Source organism: Amblyraja radiata, chromosome 11, assembly GCF_010909765.2.
Source record: "Amblyraja radiata isolate CabotCenter1 chromosome 11, sAmbRad1.1.pri, whole genome shotgun sequence".
Lineage (NCBI taxonomy): Eukaryota > Metazoa > Chordata > Chondrichthyes > Rajiformes > Rajidae > Amblyraja > Amblyraja radiata.
In genome coordinates this window covers 60450163-60472092 of record NC_045966.1, presented here as the reverse complement: position 1 = coordinate 60472092, position 21930 = coordinate 60450163, and the positions used below count along the sequence as shown (strand labels likewise).

The following is a 21930-nucleotide window of genomic DNA, read 5'->3' as shown; positions in this document are numbered from 1 at the left end:
TAACTTGTCAATCTGTGAACAGGTTAATCTACTAACTGCCATGCCTTTGGGATGTGGGGGGAAACAGACGGAAACTTGCACGGTAATGGGGCGAATGTGCAAACTCCTAATAGAGAGCATTTGTGGTCAGGGTTGAACCTTGGTCCCTGGCGTTTTGAGGCAGTGGCTCTGCCAGCCACTGAACCGCTACTAATCAATCTGAGTGGCTGAGTAGGAGCAAGGGGAAGGTTGGCTTACACCAGACCCTGTGATCTAACACTTGAACTGGCTCCTTACTTGGTCTGGTGATGAGTCTCTGAGTGTGCCAGTAACTGATGTCTTCTTTGTTGCAGGGTGAAACTGTGTACCAGACAGTTGTTCCTGAGCTGGATGACAGCGAGTTTGAAAAAGCGGTGACCCCCATTATTCAGGAGTACTTTCAACACGGCGATACCAAAGAGGTTGCTGTAAGTGTGATTCCCAGTCCTTCCCTCAGGTGGAAATCCCTGCACTGAATGTTCAATGGTTCTTCAAAGATGTGGGATCAGATAACAGTGAGAATCTTGTTCTGTGGAGCCTCCAGCCCTGGTTGATTAATTAAAGTCAAATGTAGATTTTGACCAAAAATCAAGAAACATTCGGCAGGATTTTTAAAGAGAAATGCACATAATGTTAGGGTAGGATGTGTCAAATCTTGAATTATGTGGCATCCCTTGAATCAGGCTCGAATCTCATGAATCAAGTAACTAAAGTTTGAAATCAAGCTTCAAGCGAAGTAGTTGGGGGTAAGAAGTTGGGGACATGTGTTCTTTCGAAGTTGCAGTTGTACAGGGTCTTGGTGAGACCACACCTGGAGTATTGCGTACAGTTTTGGTCTCCTAATCTGAGGAAAGACATTCTTGCCATAGAGGGAGTACAGAGAAGGTTCACCAGACTGATTCCTGGGATGGCAGGACTTTCATATGAAGAAAGACTGGATAGACTCGGCTTGTACACACTAGAATTTAGAAGATTGTGGGGAGATCTTATAGAAGCGTACAAAATTCTTAAGGGGTTGGACAGGCTAGATGCAGGAAGATTATTCCCGATGTTGGGGAAGTCCAGAACAAGGGGTCACAGTTTAAGGATAAAGGGGAAGTCTTTTAGGACCGAGATGAGAAAATCATTTTTTACACAGAGAGTGGTGAATCTGTGGAATTCTCTGCCACAGAAGGTAGTTGAGGCCAGTTCATTGGCTATATTTAAGAGTGAGTTAGATGTGGCCCTTGTGGCTAAAGGGATCAGGGGGTATGGAGAGAAGGCAGGGATGGGATACTGAGTTGGATGATCAGCCATTTTCATAATGAATGGCGGTGCAGGCTCGAAGGGCCGAATGGCCTACTCCTGCACCTAATTTCTATGTTTCTATGAAGGGATGCTTCAGAAGTTTGAGAAGGAATAAAGCACAAATTACAGGGAAGCAAAATGGCAAATGGTGATCGGACTCTCAGGAGCGAGTGGTGCATCTGTACATGGATTTGAAGCAGGGAGAAGAGGCAGAATGTTAACCACCATCAACACCTTTCAATCTTTTGCCAGTTTAAAAAATACTTGTGCAGGAGAGAGAAAAAAGTCCTCAATTCCAAGTTGCAGAGGTTGGCGGAGAGCTGGATTGCACAAAGGGGATATCTGCAAAAGCGTGGCACCAGGTCAAATGGAGGAAGTTAAGGGGTAATAGATTCTTTGCCTCTGTTAACTGCTGCTAGTAACAGGTTTATTAATAAAAGTCATCTAAATATACACAATATTATTGCTCAATAGGCGGAAGTTGGAATTTAAAATCCAATATTATTACTGATGAGTAGATATAGAATAGAATAGAATAGAATGCCATTTTATTGTCACTATACACATGTACAATGAGATTAAAAGCAGCTCGTACTCAGTGCAGACATTTAATTAGTTCAAAGAAACAAAAAACAAAACAAAAGGGGGGGGGGGATAAGGTGCACAGTTCTGCGGCGCTATATACATATCTATAAAAAGACAATGGATGAATAGAGTGAATAAATAGGATTCCTATATACAGTATGGGTTATTGCACATATTAAAAATTACAGTTACAGTACAAATTACAGTAGGTGGATAGATGGAAGTCCGGGGGTTAGGCTGTGAAGTCAGTGCATGTGTGAGTTCAGAGAGGTTATAGCTTTTGGAAAGCAACTGAGCAGGACTTGATATGTGACCGAGTCATATGGTCACAGTTTTACTTCACGGATTCTGGATTATGTTCTTGTTCTTGCATCATTGACAAGTCTGGCATCGCTTGTCCTTGAGAATAAGTTTGAACAACATGCCTGGATAGAACGGATGTGGAGAGGATGTTTCCACTAGTGGGAAAATCTAGGACCAGAGGCCACGGCCTCAGAATAAGAGGACATTCCTTTAGGATGTTTCTTTAGGCAGAGGGTGGTGAATCTGTGGAATTCATTGCCACAGAAGGCTGTGGAGGCCGTGTCAATGGATATGTTTAAGGCAGAGATAAATAGATAGATTCTTGATTAATACGGGACTCGGGGGTTATGGGGAGAAGGCAGGAGAATGGGGTTGAGGGGGGAAGATAGATCCGCCATGATTGGATGGTGGAGTATAATTGATGAGCCGAATGGCCTAACTCTGCTCCTATCACTTATGAACTATGCTAGAAGCAGGGGTTGGTTAAAATTTGGCCGTATCATTGCGGAGCTGAAGTCACATATGGGTCAATCTGGGAAATGTTGGCAGTTTTCCTTCCTCATGATGAATCTATTATGTTTTTAATGGTAAGTGATTATTTCTTGGTCACCCCTACTGATATTAACGCTTTCCTGTTTCAATTCTTGAGCTGCAATAGTGGGTTTGAATTAATCTTCTCTGGATTAGTAAACCCAGTGCCTAGATCACTGTTTCTACTCTTAGCTATTGGTAGTCAAGAAGGATTGGATGGTGCAGTCTCTGTCCTTGGCAATAACACAGTAATTATATAAATCTTTTGGCTCGTTTGACATTCCAGTTCCTGATCCTTGACATCGGGCAGAAGGGATGGGGAAGTAATGTTGGATTGATCCATGAAGAGTGAATGACATGGACACTTGGGAAGGAGAAGGCCAAGAGGTGATTGCAGGGCTCTGTGGTTGAATCTGTGTCTCAATATAAATATCTGGGAATTATAATTGACGATTCTCTCTCTTTTAAACCTCATATTCAGCAACTTGTGAAAAAACTAAAGATAAAATTAGGTTTTTACTTTAGAAACAAATCTTGTTTTTCTTTTGAAGCCAAAAAAAGACTTGTTGCTGCAACGTTTATGTCTGTGTTGGACTATGGTGATGTTTTATATATGAATGCATCTTCAAAATGCCTACAGTCTTTGGACACGGTCTACCATGGAGCACTGAGATTTGTTACTAATTTTAAAACCCTCACGCACCACTGCACTTTGTATGCTCAAGTTGGATGGTTTGCCCTGTCCACCCGCAGACTCCATCATTGGCATATCCTTATTTATAAGACTATCCTCGGTGTTCTTCCTTCATACCTGCAGAAGTATGTAATTCGAAAAAGCACAGGAACTTATCAGCTCCGCTCTGAGGACTTGTTCTTACTAACTGTACCTAAAGTCCGTACTGAACTGGGGAAAAGGGCATTTAGTTATGCTGCTCCCTTCGCATGGAACCAGCTGCAGAATAATCTGAAACTTAAGGAGCTGGTTTCTATAAACAGATTTAAATCCCTTCTTAATGATGTTGAAGCGGGCTCTTCTGTCTGTACATGCTTTGTTTGATGATGTTCTGACTGTGACTCTATTTATATGTTCTCTGTTGTTTTTTTAAAAATTATTGTCTGTAACTGTGGAACTGCGCTGCTGCCTGTCTTGGCCAGGACTCTCTTGTAAAAGAGATTTTTAATCTCAATGAGACTTATCCTGGTTAAATAAAGGATAAATAAATAAATAAATAAAAATTGCTTGGAGCCCAGCATTCGGTCAGCCGAGCTTGTTGACGTTGGGTTGTAATCTTCCCGCACTTCGGTCGCGAGGCAGCATGGTGGTGCAGCGGTAGAGTTGCTGCCTCACTGCGCCTGAGACTCGGGTTCCATCCTGACTATGGGTGCTATCTGTCCGGAGTTTGTACGTTCTCCCCGTGACCTGTGTGGGTTTTCTCTGAGATCTTCGGTTTCCTCCCACACTCCAGGTTTGTAAGGTTAATAGGTTTGTCGGTCTTAAGAGCCTGCCTTAATAGGTTAATGTATAAATATTTTTTTAAGTTGTCCCTAGTGTGTTAATGTATGGGGATCCCTGGTCAGTGCAGACTTGGTCGACTGAAGGGCCTGTTTCCGCTGTATCTCTAAACTAAACTACAGCAAGCCTTAGAGGACTGCAACTCATTCTGCGAGTGTCATCTGTGCTTTGCATCCAGTTTGACATGGCCGGCTCTGATATAACCAGTCCCCTTGCGGATGAATGGAGGTGGGGCAGAAGGAGTGTCGAGGTTCCGTGGGTGCCTCTGTTGGTAGCGAGTGTGTGGTTGGCAATGGTGTGGGGGGGAGGGGGTAGGAGATTGCGTGCAAGACCATGCGTAATGCGTAATGTTGTCTGCCCTCCTAGACTCTGCTGCGGCAGATGAACTTCGGCAGCAAGAAGAGCAAGCTGCCGTTCCTGTCGGTGAGCATGTCACTGGAGGGCAAGGCCAGCCACCGCGAGCTCACCTCCCGGCTCCTGGCTGATCTGAGTGGGAAGCAGCTGCTGACCGAGGACGTGGCTGGAGCCTTCGACAAGCTGCTGCGTGACCTGCCCGACCTCATCCTCGACACCCCCGAGGCACCTCAGGTTGGTAGCACTGACTGGCTCTCTCTATCTCGGGGCCACACGGTGGCCCAGCGGTAGAGCAACTGCCTCACAGCACCACACACCCGGGTTCCATCCTGACTACGGATGCTGTCTGTACGGAGTTTGTACGTTCTCCCCGTGACCTGCGCGGTTTTTTCCCCCGAGATCTGCGGTTTCCTCCCACACTCCAGACGTACAGGTTTGTACAGTGCCCTCCATAATGTTTGGGGCAATGGGCTAAGTGTTCGGCTGGCGATCGGAAGGTAGCCGGTTCGAATCCCGCTACGAGTGCATACTGTCGTTGTGTCCTTGGGCAAGACACTTCACCCACCTTTGCCTGTGTGTGAATGTGTGTGAGTGATTGGTGGTGGTTGGAGGGGCCGTAGGCGCAGATTGGCAGCCACGCTTCCGTCAGTCTGCCCCAGGGCAGCTGTGGCTACAGAAGTAGCTTACCACCACCGAGTGTGACTGAGGAGTGAATGAATAATGCGATGTAAAGCGCCTTGAGTATTAGAAAGGCGCTATATAAATCCCATCCATTATTATTATTATTATTTATTTATTTGCCTCTAAACTCCACACTTTGAGATTTGTAATAGAAAAAAACACATGTGGTTAAAGTGCACATTGTCAGATTTTAATAAAGGCTGTTTTTATACATTTTGGTTTCACCATGTAGAAATTACACCAATGTTTATACATAGTCCCCCCATTTCAGGGCACCATAATGTTTGGGACACATCAATATCATGTAAATGAAAGGAGCCAATTTTAGTATTTTGTTGCATATCTTTTGCATGCAATGACCGCTTGATGTCTGTGACTCATGGACATCACCAGTTGCTGGGTGTCTTCTCTTGTGATGCTCTGCCAGGCCTGTATTGCAGCCATCATTAGCTTATGCTTGTTTTAGGGGCTAGTCCCCTTCAGTTTTCTCTTCAGCATATAAAAGGCATGCTCAATTTGGTTCAGATCAGGTGATTGACTTGGCCACTCAAGAATTGACCTTTTGTTAGCTTTGAAAAACTCCTATGTTACTTTAACAGTATGTTTGGGATCATTACCTTGATGTAAATTGAACCGCTGGCCAATGAGTTTGATTTTTGAGCAGATAGTATGTGTCTACACACTTCAGAATTCGTTATGCTACTACCATCAGCAGTTGTCTCATCAATGAAAATAAGTGAGTCAGTACCTTCAGCAGCCATACATGCCCAGGCCATAGCACCCCCACCACTGTGTTTCACAGATTAGGCAGTATGTTCTGGGGCAGTTCCTTCTCTCCTCCATACTTTGCTCTTGCCATCACTCTGATATAAGTTAATCTTCATCTCATTTGTCCAATACAATACAATACATTTATTTGTCATTTGGACCCCGTTGAGGTCCAAACGAAATGCCGTTTCTGCAGCCATACATACAAAACAAAAAAGACCCAAGACCCAACACAATTTACACAAACATCCTTCACAGCGCATCTTCTCCTCGCTGTGAAGGAAGGCAAAAAAAACATATCTCTCCCCTGCACTCCCCTCTCCCCCCCATGTCAGAGTCAAAGACAGAGTCAATGCCCCCGGCGGGCGATGTTAAATGTCCCGCAGCCATTAAAGCCACGCCGGGTGATGCAAGGCCACGCACCGGGTCTTGGTGTTGGAGCCCCGGCGGGCTCTTGGTGTTGGAGCCCCGGCGGGCGCTCACAAAGTCCCGCGGCAATTCCAAGCCGCGCGGGGCGGTGATGTAGGCCCCGCTCCAGGTAATCTTCAACCCCGCAACTCGGGCGGGAGAAGTCGCCGTTGCGGAAGCCCAGAAAAGCGGTCTCCCACCAGGGACCCGCGGGCTCCCGGTATTACTGTCCACAGACCTGCGGTAGGAGCTTCCGAATCTCCGGGTGTCGGGTCACAGCAGCGCTCCACCACAGCTCCACCCGCTCCGGACTCGGCCAGCTCCGTGATGGTGAGTAGCTCCGCAGCTCCGCGACTGGAGCCCCAGGTCATTCCTGTTGGAGGCCGCTCCACGTTGCAGCCCCAACGACAACGGAGACCCGACAAAGAAAAGGTCGGGTCTCCCGTGCAGGGGAAAGACCTTAAAGTTCCCCCCCCCCCCCCCCCCCCCACACACACACACACATACCCCGACAAAAAAAACCAATAAAAACTACATAGAAACAAGACAGAAAACAATAAAAAGACAGACGGACTGCAGAGGCCGCTGCTGACAAGAGTCGCGCTGTCCACAAGTCCAGAACTGTGGTTGCTCTTTTAAGTACTTCTTGGCAAATTGTAACCCGGCCATCCTATTTTAGAATCAGAATCAGAATTTATTCACCAAGGATGTTTTTCAACATACGAGGAATTTCACTGGCCAGGTCAGTCATACAATTAAAAAGCAACAAATCACTCAAAAACACATTTTAACATGAACATCCACCACAGTGACTCCTACACATTCCTCATTGTGATGGAAGGCGAAATAAAGTTCAAGTCCTTCCTTTTGTTCTTCCTCAGTCGGGGGCCTCGAGCCCCCTGTTGACGGGACGGTCTAAACTCCCGTAGCCGGCGGCGTTCGGACCCTCCGCGTCGGGCGATCAAACCTCGCGTCGGGGCTGGACGAACCTTCTACGGCGTTGGAGCTCCCTCTCCCGAGACTGCGAACCCTCCACGGTGGTTGCGGTGGGAGCGATCCCAGGCAAGGGATCCGCTCCGATGTTAAGTCCGCGCCCCGTGGTGGGGCTCACCACAGTCCGAGGCGGCTCCCAGCTCCAGCGATGGTAGGCCGCAGAGCCCGGAGAATATGATCCGAAAAATGATCACATCTCCGGGAAGGTAAGAACTTGAAAAAAAAAATTTCCCCCGAACCCCCCCCACCCCACATAAAACAAACTGAATAACATTAAAACAAACTTTAAACAGACGCTAAAAATAACAAAAAGATGAAACCAGTGTTATTTTTAGCGTCTGTTTAAAGTTTGTTAAAGGGAGTGTAGCCTCTGTATTTCTGTTCATTAAATCTTCTGCAGACAGTGGTCATTGACAAATCCACACCTGACTCCTGAAGAGTGTTTCTGATCTGTTGGACAGGTGTTTGGGGATCTTTCTTTATTATGAAGAGAATTCTACTGTCATCAGCCTGCCAGTCCCTTTGCGATTAGTAAGCTCACCAGTGCTCTCTTTCTTCTTAATGATGTTCCAAACAGTTGCTTTTGGTAAGCCTAATGTTTGGCGGATGTCTCTAACAGTTTTATTCTTGTTTCTCAGTCTCATAATGGCTTCTTTGACTTTCATTGGCACAACTTTGGTCCTCATGTTGATAAACAGCAATGAAAGTTTCCAAAGGTGATGGAAAGGCTGGAGGAAAGACTAGGTGCTGAGAGCTCTCTTATACCTGCATTAAGGAGACAATTAAACACACCTGAGCAAATACAAACACCTGTGAAGCCATGTGTCCCAAACATTATGGTGCCCTGAAATGGGGGGGACTGTGTATAAACACTGCTGTAATTTCTACATGGTGAAACCAAAATGTATAAAAACACCCTTTAATAAAATCTGACAACGTGAACTTTAACCACATGTGATGTTTACTATTACAAATCCCAAATTGTGGAGTATAGAGGGAAATAAATAAATGATGGGTCTTTGTCCCAAACATTATGGAGGGCACTGTAGGTTAATTAGAATAGAATAACGTTTATTGTCATTTGAACCTAAGTTCAAACGAAATTAGCTTGATATTAAGATTAAAAAATTGCTTGTGTGTGTAGGAAAGTGTTAGTGTGCGGGGATCGCTGGTCGTGGCGGATTCGGTGGGCCGAAGGGCCTGTTTTCCAGGCTGTATCTCTAAAACTAAAAAAACTAAAACTAAAATGTGCCCACTGCCAAGCGTGTTGTGTGTCCACCTCCTCCACACCCTGCTTGCAGTACCCCGAGCAGGGAGACATACGGCAGGGCTGCCAGAGGTCGCAGTGGTGTGTGTGTGCACAGCTGGCTACATCAAGGACATGGGCTGCTGTCAACCAAGGATGACAGTGCAAATCCACTCCCCCCACCCCCCCGTCCTTTCCAAAGTGACACAAGCGCGAGTCGGGCAGAAACTTCAAGACTTGTGCATTAAAAACAGTGCTGTATTACCACTCAGGTCAAGCAGCATCTCTGGAGAGCATGGAGAGGTGACGTTTCAGGTCAGGAGCCAACTTCAGACTGAAGAAAGGTCCAGACCCGATACTGACCAGATCCTGCCAATCCATATTCTCCAGTGATGCTGCCTGATCCACTGAGTTATCCCAGCACAAGTTTTTTTTTTTTTGCTCAAGGTCCCAGTATCTGCAGTTCCTTGTCTTCATTGACTTCAAAACTTGGATCGGTCATTTGTTTTGGTCAGCCTAGGGCTTTGGTGGAAAATGAAGCAAAGCAAATAGAGTCCGCGTTAATCGAACCGAATGACAAGGCCAGTGGCCCAGAAGTGAGGCTATTAGAGCCACTGCCTCCCAGCGCCAGAGACCCAGGTTCAATCCTGACCCTGGACGCTGTCTGTGTTTTCTCCCTGTGACCACATGATGTTTCCTCTGGGTGGTTCGATTTCCTCCCACTTCTGAAAGATGGTTCATAGGTTAGTTGGCCACTAATCTTCACCAGGTGCACGCTAGAATCTGGTGGAATGGATGAGAATGTGGGGAAAATAAACTGGACTGCGCATAGGATTTGTGTAAATGGGCGGTTGATGGCTTGCATGTACTGGATGGGTTGAAAGGCCGTATTCTGTGCTGTGTGACCCTGGGTTCAATGCCCTCTTCCTATAGCTAAAGTTTGGCCTTTCCACCCCGATCCATTCTGGTTCTGAGGAGATGGTTGTGCTTGCTGGAGTGAATGAGGGTTTGGGTTGCACCAGGGATGCTCACTCCAAGATTCCGGTCATTCCCCTGGGTCACTGGTGAATGGGATACGATCCTTGGGACCACGGTCCATTGGGTACAGAGAGGATCACTGGCCCTGCTCAATCCTCTGCCTAATGCACGTGACCCATTTGGGCCCCCGATGGCCACTTCAAAAAGTGCTCCCCGGGTCTGACGTGGGACATGCTGAGTGCTGGGGGAGGTGGTCTCTAAACCCCTGGTGCGGTATTCCACATGGCCCAAACCTTACACTCCTCTCTCCTCTCCCCACCTCCCCAGCTGAACACACTCCCCAGGCCTGAGTTGGAGGGAGACACAAAATGCTGGAGTAACTCAGCGGGACAGGCAGCATCTCTGGAGAGAAGGAATGGGTGACGTTTCGGGACGAAACCCGGTGCTGAGCCTTAGGCCCATGTTGTCCTAGGGGAAGGGTCCTAGGTAGATGGGTCCTAGGGGAGTTTAGCCGGGGGTGATGTGGGGAGGGGCGGAGCGTGGGATGTATCTCCCTCCCCCCATGGCTGACGGCTGTTTGGTGTGTCTGTGCACAGATGGTGGGCCAGTTTGTCGCCCGCGCCATGGCGGACCACGTCCTCTCTGCCGAATTCCTGAATAACTACAAGGGGAAGGTGGACTGTGAGCAGACTCGGTAAGCACTCACTCACCTGCTCACTCACTCAATCATACCATGGGCTCCCATGGCGGGGTGCACCTCTTGCATTTCGATCCCACTCGCTATGGGGCAGCACGGTGGTACAGAGTTTGTACGCTCTCCCCGTGACCACGTGGGTTTTCTCCGAGATCTTCGGTTTCCTCCCACACTCCACAGACGGACATATTTGTAGGTTAATTGCCTTGATATAATGTAAACATTGTCCCTACTGTGTGTAGGATCTGGTTAATGTGCGGGGATCGCTGGTCGGTGTGGACTCGGTAGGCCGAAAGGCCTGTTTCCGCGCTGTATCTCTAAACTAATCTAGAGCCGTCACCCTCCAGGAGGCTAGAGGGCTGCGAACACTGCTTTTGACTCTTCCCGCTGCGTGTGCTGTGTTGGAGAGGCTGCTGCTTCAAGTTTCTGGGGGAACGGTCTCGGCTCAGCCCCGCTGATCCCCACTCTAGATCACAATCTCAGACGGCCCATGTTAACCCTGCTTGCTGCCAGTGTTCAAATGAATTGGCTGTCCCACCAACCAAAGGCAGCATTGACTTCGGGGAATTTTAATGTCCCGCTTTGCCTCAAGTCTCTAATGGTTTCTTTGTTGGAGGGGTATTTAAATATCAATCAACGCCCCCATTCCCCATTTTCCCCTCTCCTGCTTTACACTGGGATGCGGGAAGCAAAAAGCTCCTCCTGTTTTCCCCTCCCCCTCCCCTTCCCCCTCCCCCTTTCCTCCTCCCCCTTTCCCCCTTTCCCTTTCCCCCTTTCCCCTTTCACGCTCCCCTTTCCCCTTCCCCCTCCCCTTTCCCCCTCCCCTCCCCACTTCCCCCCCCCATCCTCCCTTCCCCCCCCTCCCCCTCCCTTTCCCCTTCCCTTTCCCCCTCTCCCTTTCCCCTTCCCCTCTGACCTGGTACCAGTTTCTCTGCAGCCAAGCGCTGGATAAAGCCACGGTGTTGCTGAGCATGAACAGAGGGATGCGCCTGGACAACGTGTGGGGAGTTGGCGGAGGCCTGCGCCCCGTGAAGCAACTGGTCAAGGAGGTAGGGCAACGGGACGCACGGCTGAGAAGAGGTGGTTTACTGGGCCCTGTAGGTGGGTATGGGGCTGGCTGTCAACACAGGGTTGCAGGTTGTGCTGTGGGATTAACTCCAGTTCCACCTCGTGATTCTCAGAATGTTGCCGAGATTTGTCAGGCCGGGTGAATTTAGTCTCCCGAGTGGGATGGAGCAGCAGGGTGTAAAATTACAGGTGGGGACGGTGACGAGGGAGAGGGGTGGTGGTCTGGGGGTCCTGGTGTAGGTGTGCTTCTAGAAATGACTGTGAAAGTGTCCCCGTCTCGCCAGGCTCCTTGCTTTCCGACCCCATCCCCGAGCACTGTGCTGCCTTGGTGCGGGATCTGTGCTCCCACTCCCACGGTGCCAGGACCTGTGGTTGTGGCTCCTCCCTGGAGCCGAGATGGCCACTGACACCGATGATGAAGCTGCGGACTCTGCAGTGGCCCGATGCAGCGGCTGCTTATCTGCTGTGCACAGCGATCATTCTCTACAGTGACGTCCCCCTGCCCTGGCACTCACCTCCTCACATTAACCCTTCCAGCACAGGACCTCTTGTTCTGGCTCTGTTGGTTAATTTTGGATCCCACTGTAAATTGGGCTTCACGGGGCTTTTATTCACGACTTTACTGCTTGCCTTCTTCATCCGAGGCTCAGCCCACAGTTGTCCGAATTTGAAGGCGGTCCATTCAGCTCCACTGAGGACATTGAACATGTTCAAAGTAAATCCCCGCAATTCTGTGGCACACCTCCCATCCACAGAATGAATCTGTGAAATAATAGTTGCTGCCTTACAGCGCCAGAGACCCGGGTTTCATCCTGACTCTGGGTGCAGTCTGTACGTTCTCCCCGTGACCTGCGTGGGTTTTCTCCGAGAACTTTGGTTTCCTCCCACACTTCAAAGACGTTCAGGTTTGCAGGTTGATTGGCCAGGTGTAAATGTAAAATTGTCCCTCGTGTGTGTAGGGTAATGTTAATGTGCGGGGCAAACTCGATGGGCTGAAGGGCCTGTTTCCGTGCTGTATCTCTAAACTAAACTGAGAATACTAGCATAGGAATTGATCTCTGAGCTGTCTTATATACTTTAATCAAATTAATGCCCACTCTAAATTGTACATATCAAACATACTGTGCTGAAAGTGAAATTTCTCATGAGCTGCAAGATCAATCCTATTGTGTGCAAGGCTTGTTGGAGCTGCCAAAATGAACAAACTAGCCTGGATATGGTACAAGTCTCTGTTTTACATTTACAGATGATGCAATGCATTGGAAAGTTTACACCACTCCCTCTCCAGTTCATTGTGTCAGCCCACCCTTCACTATTGGTCCAGCCAGCCTCCATCCTGTCCCTTGTTCAGTAAAGCACTCCAGCAAAGGCCCGACTCCACCACAAACCGTTTCCTGAACTCCCTCAAGGGGCGTTGCACGGCTGCGCGACCGGCGGGTGGGAGAGCGCGAGAAGTAACTCTTTGAACTCTCTGCCAGATGAACCTCCTGCTGAAGGAATACCTGCTGTCCACGGACACTGCTGAAGCTGAGCTCTGCCTGCAGAACCTGGAGGTGCCCCACTTCCATCACGAGCTGGTCTATGAGGTACCTTGGCCTTTGCTTCACCGTTAACCTCTGCTCCCCCTCCTCCCCCTCCTTTGAGTCTCATGATCTACATGCACTAGATCAGAAGTCCACCACACCCTGCGGGAAGTCATGAGGCTGCTGGTGACCACTGGGTTATACAGTCTATGTGTGTGCCCACACCTTGTGGAAGGACAGCACTGGAGCCATTCAAATCAAAAGCTGCTGGTCCTGAATTTGCTTGGTATCTGAAGCAATTCCAGACACATCTTCCCCTATTGGCTTTGGCAGAAGTCCCTTTGGCTTGCCGTTCTAACTATTCCCTATCATGTATCTACACACTGTAAATGGCTCGATTGTAATCATGTATTGTCTTTCTGCTGACTGGATAGCGCGCAACAAAAGCTTTTCACTGTACCTCGGTACACGTGACAATAAACAAAACTAAAACTGACTCCATCAACTAATCCCGGCATAATCTCGGCATTTCCCCCAGGAAACCACACAGAGTTGCAACACTGATCTTTACACCACATCCCTCCACTTCATCCAGGAGGCAAACACTCCTCCCGGCTGGAGCAGCTTGTATGCCCAGAAACACGGGCGATGCTCAAGACATTGTCAGCTCTGCATAGAGAAAAGCAAACGCAGATTGGGCAACCACCTTGCAGGATGCCTCCAATCTGTCTCCACCAAGAACTGTGGCCCCCTAACCTCTGTCTCCAGGGACCACCTCCCACTTGCAACCTTCAACCTCAGCATCAGTTGCAATCATTTCATTCCCCTGGCCTCTTTTGTTTCAGATCTGCAGAGTTAACAATATTCCTTCTGGTAATCCCAGGTAATTGCTCTGCTTTTTTTTTACCCCCTCACCTTCATTTAAATACCTTCTCAACTCTCATAGAGAGATACAGCGTGGAAACAGGTCCTTCGGCCCAACTTGCCCACACCGACCCACATGTCCCAGCTACACTAGTCCCACCCACCCGCATTTGGTCCATGTCCCTCTAAATCTGTCCTATCCATGTTCCTGTCTAACTGTTCCTTAAACGTTGGGATAGTCCCTGCCTCAACTACCTCCTCTGTTCCATACACCCACCAGCCTTTATGTGAAAAATTTACCCCTCAGATTCCTATTAAATCTTTTCCCTGTCACCTTAAACCTATGGTCTCTGGTCCTCGATTCACCTACTCTGGGCAAGAGACAATGTGCATCTACCCGATCTATTCCTCTCATTATTTTACACACTTCTAAAATATCACCCTTTATCCTCCTGCGCTCCAAGGAATAGAGACCCAGCCTACTGAACCTCTCCCTGTAGCTCACACCCTCTAGTCCTGGCAACATCCTTGAAAATCTTCTCTGTACCCTCTCCAGCTTGACAACATCCTTCTTTTTTGTTCCGGTGCGCTTCCCCATTCACACTTCCTTTCACCTCAAGTTTGTCCTGCTGATCACCCTCTCTCTCTCCATACTGTCTTCCACCCTGGCACTTGCTTCCTCCTTGATCTCCACCCCGCCTTGTTCTCTGCCTCCTAAATCTTGTTTCCTTCTTCTGATGACCCGCACACTTTCTTCCACAGATGCTGCCTGACCCGCTGAGCAGTCCCTGCTTCCATTTGCATGTCTTCCATTCTCTCACCCATTCAGGTCCCCCTGCAGCTGGTCCCCCTGTGTGTAACATCTTGGTTTTGTCTCTGGACCTCCATTGACCTGTGCTTTCCTGCTCTGCCTGCAGGCTGTGGTGATGGCCCTCGAATCGACCAGTGGCAACGCCTCCGATTTGATTGTGAAACTCCTGAAGAGCTTGTGGGAATCTGGCTTTGTGACTCTCGATCAGATGAACCGGGTGAGTTTGTTGTTGCCTGGAAAATCCTTGTGGAAAAAGACCATGGGAAACAAAGGAAATCACCTTTTGTTTAGTTTAAGGGCCTGTCCCACGAGCATGCAACCTGCATGCGGCAAGCGCGACCAAACTGGAAGCGGGGGCCACGCGGAGGTCGAGTGCTCCCCGTACAGGGCTGGTCCCACCAGCATGCGCCTGCATGCGGCGAGCGCGACCAAACCAGAAGCGGGGGCCGCGCGGAGGTCGAGTGAGTGATGTGAATTTCGAGCGAAATCCACGGGATGTTCGCGCGTGACGTACGGCGTCAAGACGCGTCCGGCGTCGAGACGCTGCGTATTCCCGTCGAGGCGGTGCGTACGGCGTCGAGGTGGCTACGGGCCGGCTGGCCGTTGCCGCGTGGAAGTTTTGAACACAGTCAGTTTTTCGGAGCCCCGTGCGATGTCGGGACCAGCTCCGCACTACTCCATACGGCTCCGGAGATCGAAGTGGGACCGGCCCCGCGAGGCCGTACGGCTCAAGCCACCACGTTAGGTCTCGCGGGACAGGCCCTTTAGATTACTTTAGAGAAACAGTGCGGAAACAGGCCCTTCGGCCCACTGGGTCCGTGCCGACCAGCGATCCCCGTACATTAGCACTATCCTACACCCACGAGGGACAGTTATTACATTTACCAAGCCAATTAACCTACAAACCTGCATGTCTTTGGATTGGGGGAGGAAACCAAAGGTCTCGGAGAAAACCCCACGCAGGTCACGGGGAGAACGTACAGATTCCATACAGGCAACACCCGTAGTCGGGATCCAACCTGGGTCTCCGGCGCTGCATTCGCTGTAAGGCAGCAACTCTACTGCTGTGACACTGTGACCGCCCTATTTTAACCTTGATATTTAGGTTTATCATCTCTAGCTGCAGTGTGGCCTATTGAATAGAGATCTCTAGGAAGGAGAACTCAGTGGGATAGGCAGCATCTCTGGAGAGAAGGAATGGGTGACGTTTCGTGTGGAGACCCTTCTTCAGACATCCAGCATATGCGGTTCCTTCTTTGGGAAGGAATGGTTTAAACTGAAGGTAGACACAATAAGCTGGAGTAACTCAGCGGTTCAGACAGATATCTGTGGAGAGATGGAATGGGAGACGTTTCTGGTCGAGACTCTTCTTCATTCTGAAACGTCACCTATTCCTTTTCTCCAGAGTCTGACGTGTTGAGTTACTCCAGCTTTTTGTGTCTATCATCTGAACGAGATCTCTGTATTGTGTAATTTCCCCCTTCTTTCCCTCATAGTCCAGCATATTTCATCTACTCCAATATTTATAAAATTATGCTTTTGAAGTTGTCATTTCTAATAATTCCAATCAGGTTTCAGCGATCATATTCCATTGTGATTCCAAGCTGTGTGTGAAGCAAGAATTGTAGTAGTTCAGTTATCTCTGTCTTTTCTTGGGTTCTTGTCATTCCTCTCAGCAGAAACAACTTATTGTTTCCTTACCAAAGCTTTTCCCACTGTTAAGTACAGGTGCACAACCTTTTATCCGAAAGCCTTGGGACCAGACACTTCTCGGATTTCGGAATTTTTCGTATTTCGGAATGGAAGATTTTTAGCGTAGATTAGGTAGGTAGCGCGAGCGGCTTGAAAAGTCTGGAGCGGCTGCCTCCTCCCCGGAGACCGGGGAATCATTGTAAATCATTGCTTAAATGTTAGTCAGTTAGTTTGGAGGGATTTTATGTGAGGGGGGGGTGAAGGGGGAAACTTTAATTCTTAGTCCCCTACCTGGTCGGAGAGGCGGGAGCGGGCAATGCCTTACCGAGTCGCCGTGCAGTAAGCTCCGGAGCGCTGTGGCCGCCGACTCCCAACATCGCGGAGCTGGGGCTGCGGGCGTCCGGCCGCGGGCGGCGCCGGTTGGAGCTCTGACCCCGGCAACTCTACACCTGGCTGCGCGGCGCTCCAAATCCAGCTCCGCCCGCGGCCAGACGCCCGCAGCCCCAGCTCCGCGATGTTGGGAGTCGGCGGCCACAGCGCTCCGGAGCTTACTGCACGGCGACCCGGTAAGGCATTGCCCGCTCCCCGCCTCTCCGACCAGGTAGGGGACAAAGAATTAAAGTTTCCCCCTTCACCCCCCCCCCCCCCCACACAAAAGCCCTCCAAACTAACTGACTAACATTTAAGCAATGATTTACAGATGTTTAAGTGTCTCCCCGGTCTCCGGGGAGGAGGCAGCCGCTACAGTAGTACAGACCTGGGTTGACCGTGGGTCGTTTCGGGTCAAGTTTGACGCCAAACACGAGCTTTGGTGTGCAGACGACATCCTGGAAAAAATGTCCGGTTTTCAGAGCTTTTCGGTTTCCGGAACTCCGGATAAAAGGTTGTGCACCTGTAACTCCACCGAATTCTTAGTTACCATATTTCCCGGCATCCAAGATGCTATTTTTTACTCTAAAATAAGGTCCGCGTCTTGGAGGCCGAAGGTTAGGCCGAGCAATGCCACTCTCGTAGCGACTGCTCCGTGGAACCTGCCACGCCTTCGACCCTGGAACTGTGTGAAGTGGGAAGCGGTTGTAAAAGGACAGCGCCGCTGTGGAGGGGAGAAGAGTTCCTTTCCACAGCATGTGGAGAGTCTGGCCCGGGTCAGCACGGCCTGGGCTGCACAAAGTAGTAAACATGGCTGGGCCTCCAAGGGTAAAGTTGCGGAGAGGGCTGGAGCGTTGAGAAGGAGGGGGTCGGAGATCATGGCAGCAACTCATTCACTCACTCACTCATCGCTGCCGCGGCGCTCTGGGCGCGGAGCCACCGCATTGGAGTGAAGTAGCTCGGGTGGCTGCGACAGCTGAACCGGCCGCCACCTCAGCACCTTCTGCCGGCCGGCCCGCCAGCCAGCTACGGTGTCCTTCGGCACAGGCGCAACCGATGAAGGTGGTGGGGTGCGTCTTTGACGCAGGTGCGTCTTCATTGCCGGGAAATACGGTAATTCCCGGCGATCTCAGCTCCTGGGCCCTGGTACTGATGATATTCTGATTTGTGCCGCTCTCTAAGCTGTAGCTTCTGAGAGCCAGGTAGTTTCCCATCACGCTGAGGCTCATCCTAAATGCAACTGTTGGAAATGGCTGCCAGGCCCTGAAACGGTCGAGCTGCAGTGAGAGAGTTGGATGAGACCACAAAGTCAGGCCCTATGTGGCCACTCGCCTGATGCTGAAGGTCAACACTATTTGTAAGGAGGCAGTGGCGATATCCAGATTCCTGACTAAGTTTAGTTTTTTTTAGTTTAGAGATACAGCGCGGAAACAGGCCCCTCGACCCACTGTGTCTGCACTGACCAGTGATCCCTGCACATTAACGCTATCCTACACTACACACACTAGGGACAATTTACATTTATACCAAGGCAAACAACCTACAAACCTGTACATCTTTGGAGTGTGGGAGGAAACCGAAGATCTTGGAGAAAACTCCCCGCAGGTCACGGGGAGAACGTACAAACTGCGCACAGACGGCACCCATGGTCAGGATCCAAACTGGGTTTCTGGTGCTGTAAGGCAGCAACTCTACCGCTGCACCACGGTGCCACCCAAATAACAGGATGAAAACAGGTCATCTGGTTGTGAACTCACTGCAGTTCATGGGAGATTGCAGCAGCCAGGTTTAGTTACACGAACAAGAGTGACTATTCCTAACAATTAATGAATTGTCTGAGATACTTGGAATGACCTGGAGTTTATCCAAAGGTGATATAAGTGATAAAAGCCAATTGTCTTTTATGACCACAACTTGCTGAACACACAACCTTCCTTGTCCACCCACCCCCTTCTCTTCTCCCTCAGGGATTCAAGCGGGTCTTCGAAGCCATGCCTGAGATCAGCTTGGACGTGCCGAACTCTTACAGCACGCTGAGGGGCTTTGTAGAGCTTTGCCATCAACAAGGTGTCGTCACCAAAGCACTCCAGGAGCAGTGCCCTACACGGTAGGATGTGCCAAAGCTTGCATTCAATGGCTTTCCCTGAATCAGGCTTGAATCTCGCGAATCAAGTAACTAAAGTTTCAAAATCAAGCTTCAGGATAAGTAGTTGGGGATAAGAAGTAGTGGACATGGGTTCTGTAGAAGGGATGTTTAAGGAGTTTCAGAAAGGATAAGTTTTAGCACATTGGCATTCATCATTCAGAGTATTTTGTATAGAAGTTGGGAGGTCATGTTGCAATTATATAAGACATTGGTGAGTCTGCATTTAGAGTATTCTGTTCAGTTCTGGGCACCATGTTATTGGAAAGATGTTGTCGAGCTGGAGAGGATACAGAGAAGATTTACAAGGATTTTGCTAGGACTAGTGGGAGGGGTTGAGTAGGCTGGGTCTCTCTTGTCTTCCAGGGCCTTCCTAGTTTGGATCTCCATTATATTGCATGCCTGCATAACACAATATCAAGAGAGGTGAATCGAGGACTAGAGGACATAGGTTTAAGGTGAAGGGGAAAAGATTTAATAGGAATATATGAGGGGCAACTTTTTCACACAAATGGTGGTGGGTGTATGGAACACGCTGCCAGAGGAGGTTGTTGAGGTGGGGACTACCCCAAGAAACAGTTAGAAGGTACATGTTTGGAGGGATATGGGCCAAACGCTGGCAGGTGGGACTAGTGTAGCTGGCCGGTGTGGGCAAGTTGGGCTGAATGGCCTGTTTCCATGGCGTATCACTCTATGATTCTATAAAGCATAAATCACAGGGAAGAAGAGTGGGTAATGGTGATCGGAGTCTCAGGAATGAGTGGTGCATCTGTACATGGATTTGAAGCAGAGAGAAGAGGCACACTGTTAGCCACCGTCAATACCTTTCTATCTTTACCGTGGAACTGCGGCTCAGATTCAGAGGACCGTTGTTGGGGTTTGGTCCTCCAGGGCCTTCCTAGCTGGGATCTCCATTATTTCACATGCCTGCATAACACAATTTCAACTTCCCTGATTCAAAATGTCACGATATTTTGTGCAGGAGAGCGAAAAAAGTTGCAGAGGGTGGCGGAGAATTGGATAGGACAAAGGGGAGATCTGCGATGGCGTAACACCTGGTCAAATGGAGGAAGTTGAGGGGTAATTGATCCTTTGTGTTGCCTGCTGCTAATGACAGGGCAGTGGGACCAGCCCAGGGGTCAGGCTGTGGGGAGAGTGAAACCGAGCTAATACTACAGATGGACAACTTGCACCAACACAGAGAGAGAAAACAAATTGCCTGACGTTAAGATCAGATTTTTTTTTCCTTTCACATTTCCAATATTGGCAGTTTTTATGGTCTTTGTCTTAAATTGAGAGTCAATGCATTAAAATGATTGTAAATCTGCTAGCACAGGAGCAGTGGGTGGATAGGACATGTGTAGGAAGGAACTGCAGATGCTGGTTTACACCAAAGATAAGACACAAAATGCTGGAGTATCTCAGCGGGTCAGACAGCATCTCTGGAGAGAAGGAATAGTAGATGTTGCAGGTCGAGACCCTTCCGTCTGAAGAAGGATCTTGACCTGAAACGTCACCTATTACTTTACTCCAGCGATTCTGTCTGACCTGCTGAGTTACTTCAGCTTTTTTCTGTCTTATCTTCTGGGGGTTATGACATGTCTGTCTGCTAACTTGCAGGATGTTTTTGGGGAGGATAGGATAGGGTGCTATGAAGATGAGATGCTCCCCAGATACAGCTGTCTCGGGGGTGATGGAGGGGGAGGAGGGTTGCAGCAGCCACTGTGGTGGCTTCAGTTGGAGGACAGTGAAGATTCTCACTGCAGTAGTCCGACCAGGGTGGTTCTTGTAGCTACAGCCGTAGGAGGTCTTTAACATGGTCCGTCGATCATGTCTTGAGCCAGCTGTTTTCATTTGTTGGAGTGCAAGATATTACAGAAGTAGAACGTAAACACAAAACAAAGCACAGGTTTCCTGTACAGGCCGTTGCCAGTGTGGGTCTTTATTTTATAAAAGTACACATCTATACGAGACTGCTAAGATAATGAATATATCACATGACACAAATCACACCATTCTGGTACTCGAGTTGTTAAAGTTACAATGACCTTTATGAACACGACATGGAGGAAGTAAAGAGATCCCGGGGCTGCAATGTACCCCTGTAGCCCAATGTACCCAACGTAGGGGGCTGGGGAGAATGTCTTTACCAAGGGTGGGGGGGCAGGAATACAGAGTGGGTCTGGTTGCAAGGAGCTCTCATGCAGTTAATGGGTGGATTAATGTAAGGGGGAAGGAGTGAGTGGATTAGTTTAGTTTAGAGATACAGTGCGGAAACAGGCCCTTCGGCCCACCAAGTCCGCACCAACCAGCGATCCCCGCACATTAACACTATCCTACAACTTGGGACAATTTATGCATACACCAAGCCAATTTACCTACATACCTGTACGTCTTTGAAGTGTGGGAGGAAATCGAAGATCTCTGAGAAAACCCACGCAGGTCATGGGGTGAACATACAATCTCTGTACAGACAGCTCCCGTAGTCGGGATCGAACCTGGGTCTGGCAGTTATAAGGCAGCAACTCTACCGCTGAGCCACCGTGCCGCCCTGGGGAGGGAGGAGCAGGAGGATAGGTTCCTGCAGAGACGAGACTTCATACTTTAAAACTGGAGGCCCACAGAACCCGGCTGTAATTTTTATTTTAAATGTGTAATGTTTAGTTTATTGTCACGTGTACCTCTAAGGTAAACATTGGCCCTGCATATGGGCCACTTGTTTCACTGGCATAGATGAACAATAATGCCCCTTTATACATTTCCTTTAATGTACCTATACATCCCAAGCTATCTCACAGGATTATCATAAACACCTTTACACTGAACAACCCACACCCAGATAGGTTGAATGACACAGACCTTTTCCCCAGAGATAGGGAATCAAGAACTAGAGGGCATAGGTTTAGGATGGCAGGGGAAAGATATAAACCTGAGGGGAAAATTCTTTGACAAAGGAGGGTATATGGACGGAGCTAACAGAAGAGGCAGATCTCAGAATAACATGCAAAACTCATTTGGACTGGCTTAGTTTGGTTTATTGTCACATGTACTGAGGTACAGTGAAAAGCTTTTAGCGTGCTACCCAGCCAACAGAAAGACAA

At 49.0% G+C, this 21930-nt stretch overlaps 1 protein-coding gene across 2 annotated transcripts in view; it reads left to right on the top strand.

The window, feature by feature from the left end:
* LOC116978683 (programmed cell death protein 4-like) overlaps positions 1 to 21930 on the top strand; it is a 54527-nt gene that overhangs the window by 31190 nt on the left and 1407 nt on the right. For both annotated transcript variants that reach the window (XM_033029999.1, XM_033029998.1), the window contains exons 4-10: positions 333 to 446; positions 4604 to 4825; positions 10262 to 10359; positions 11297 to 11408; positions 12906 to 13013; positions 14732 to 14842; positions 18654 to 18793. In XM_033029999.1, the coding sequence (XP_032885890.1) occupies positions 333 to 446; positions 4604 to 4825; positions 10262 to 10359; positions 11297 to 11408; positions 12906 to 13013; positions 14732 to 14842; positions 18654 to 18793 (905 nt within the window). The remainder of the gene's footprint in view (positions 1 to 332; positions 447 to 4603; positions 4826 to 10261; positions 10360 to 11296; positions 11409 to 12905; positions 13014 to 14731; positions 14843 to 18653; positions 18794 to 21930) is intronic.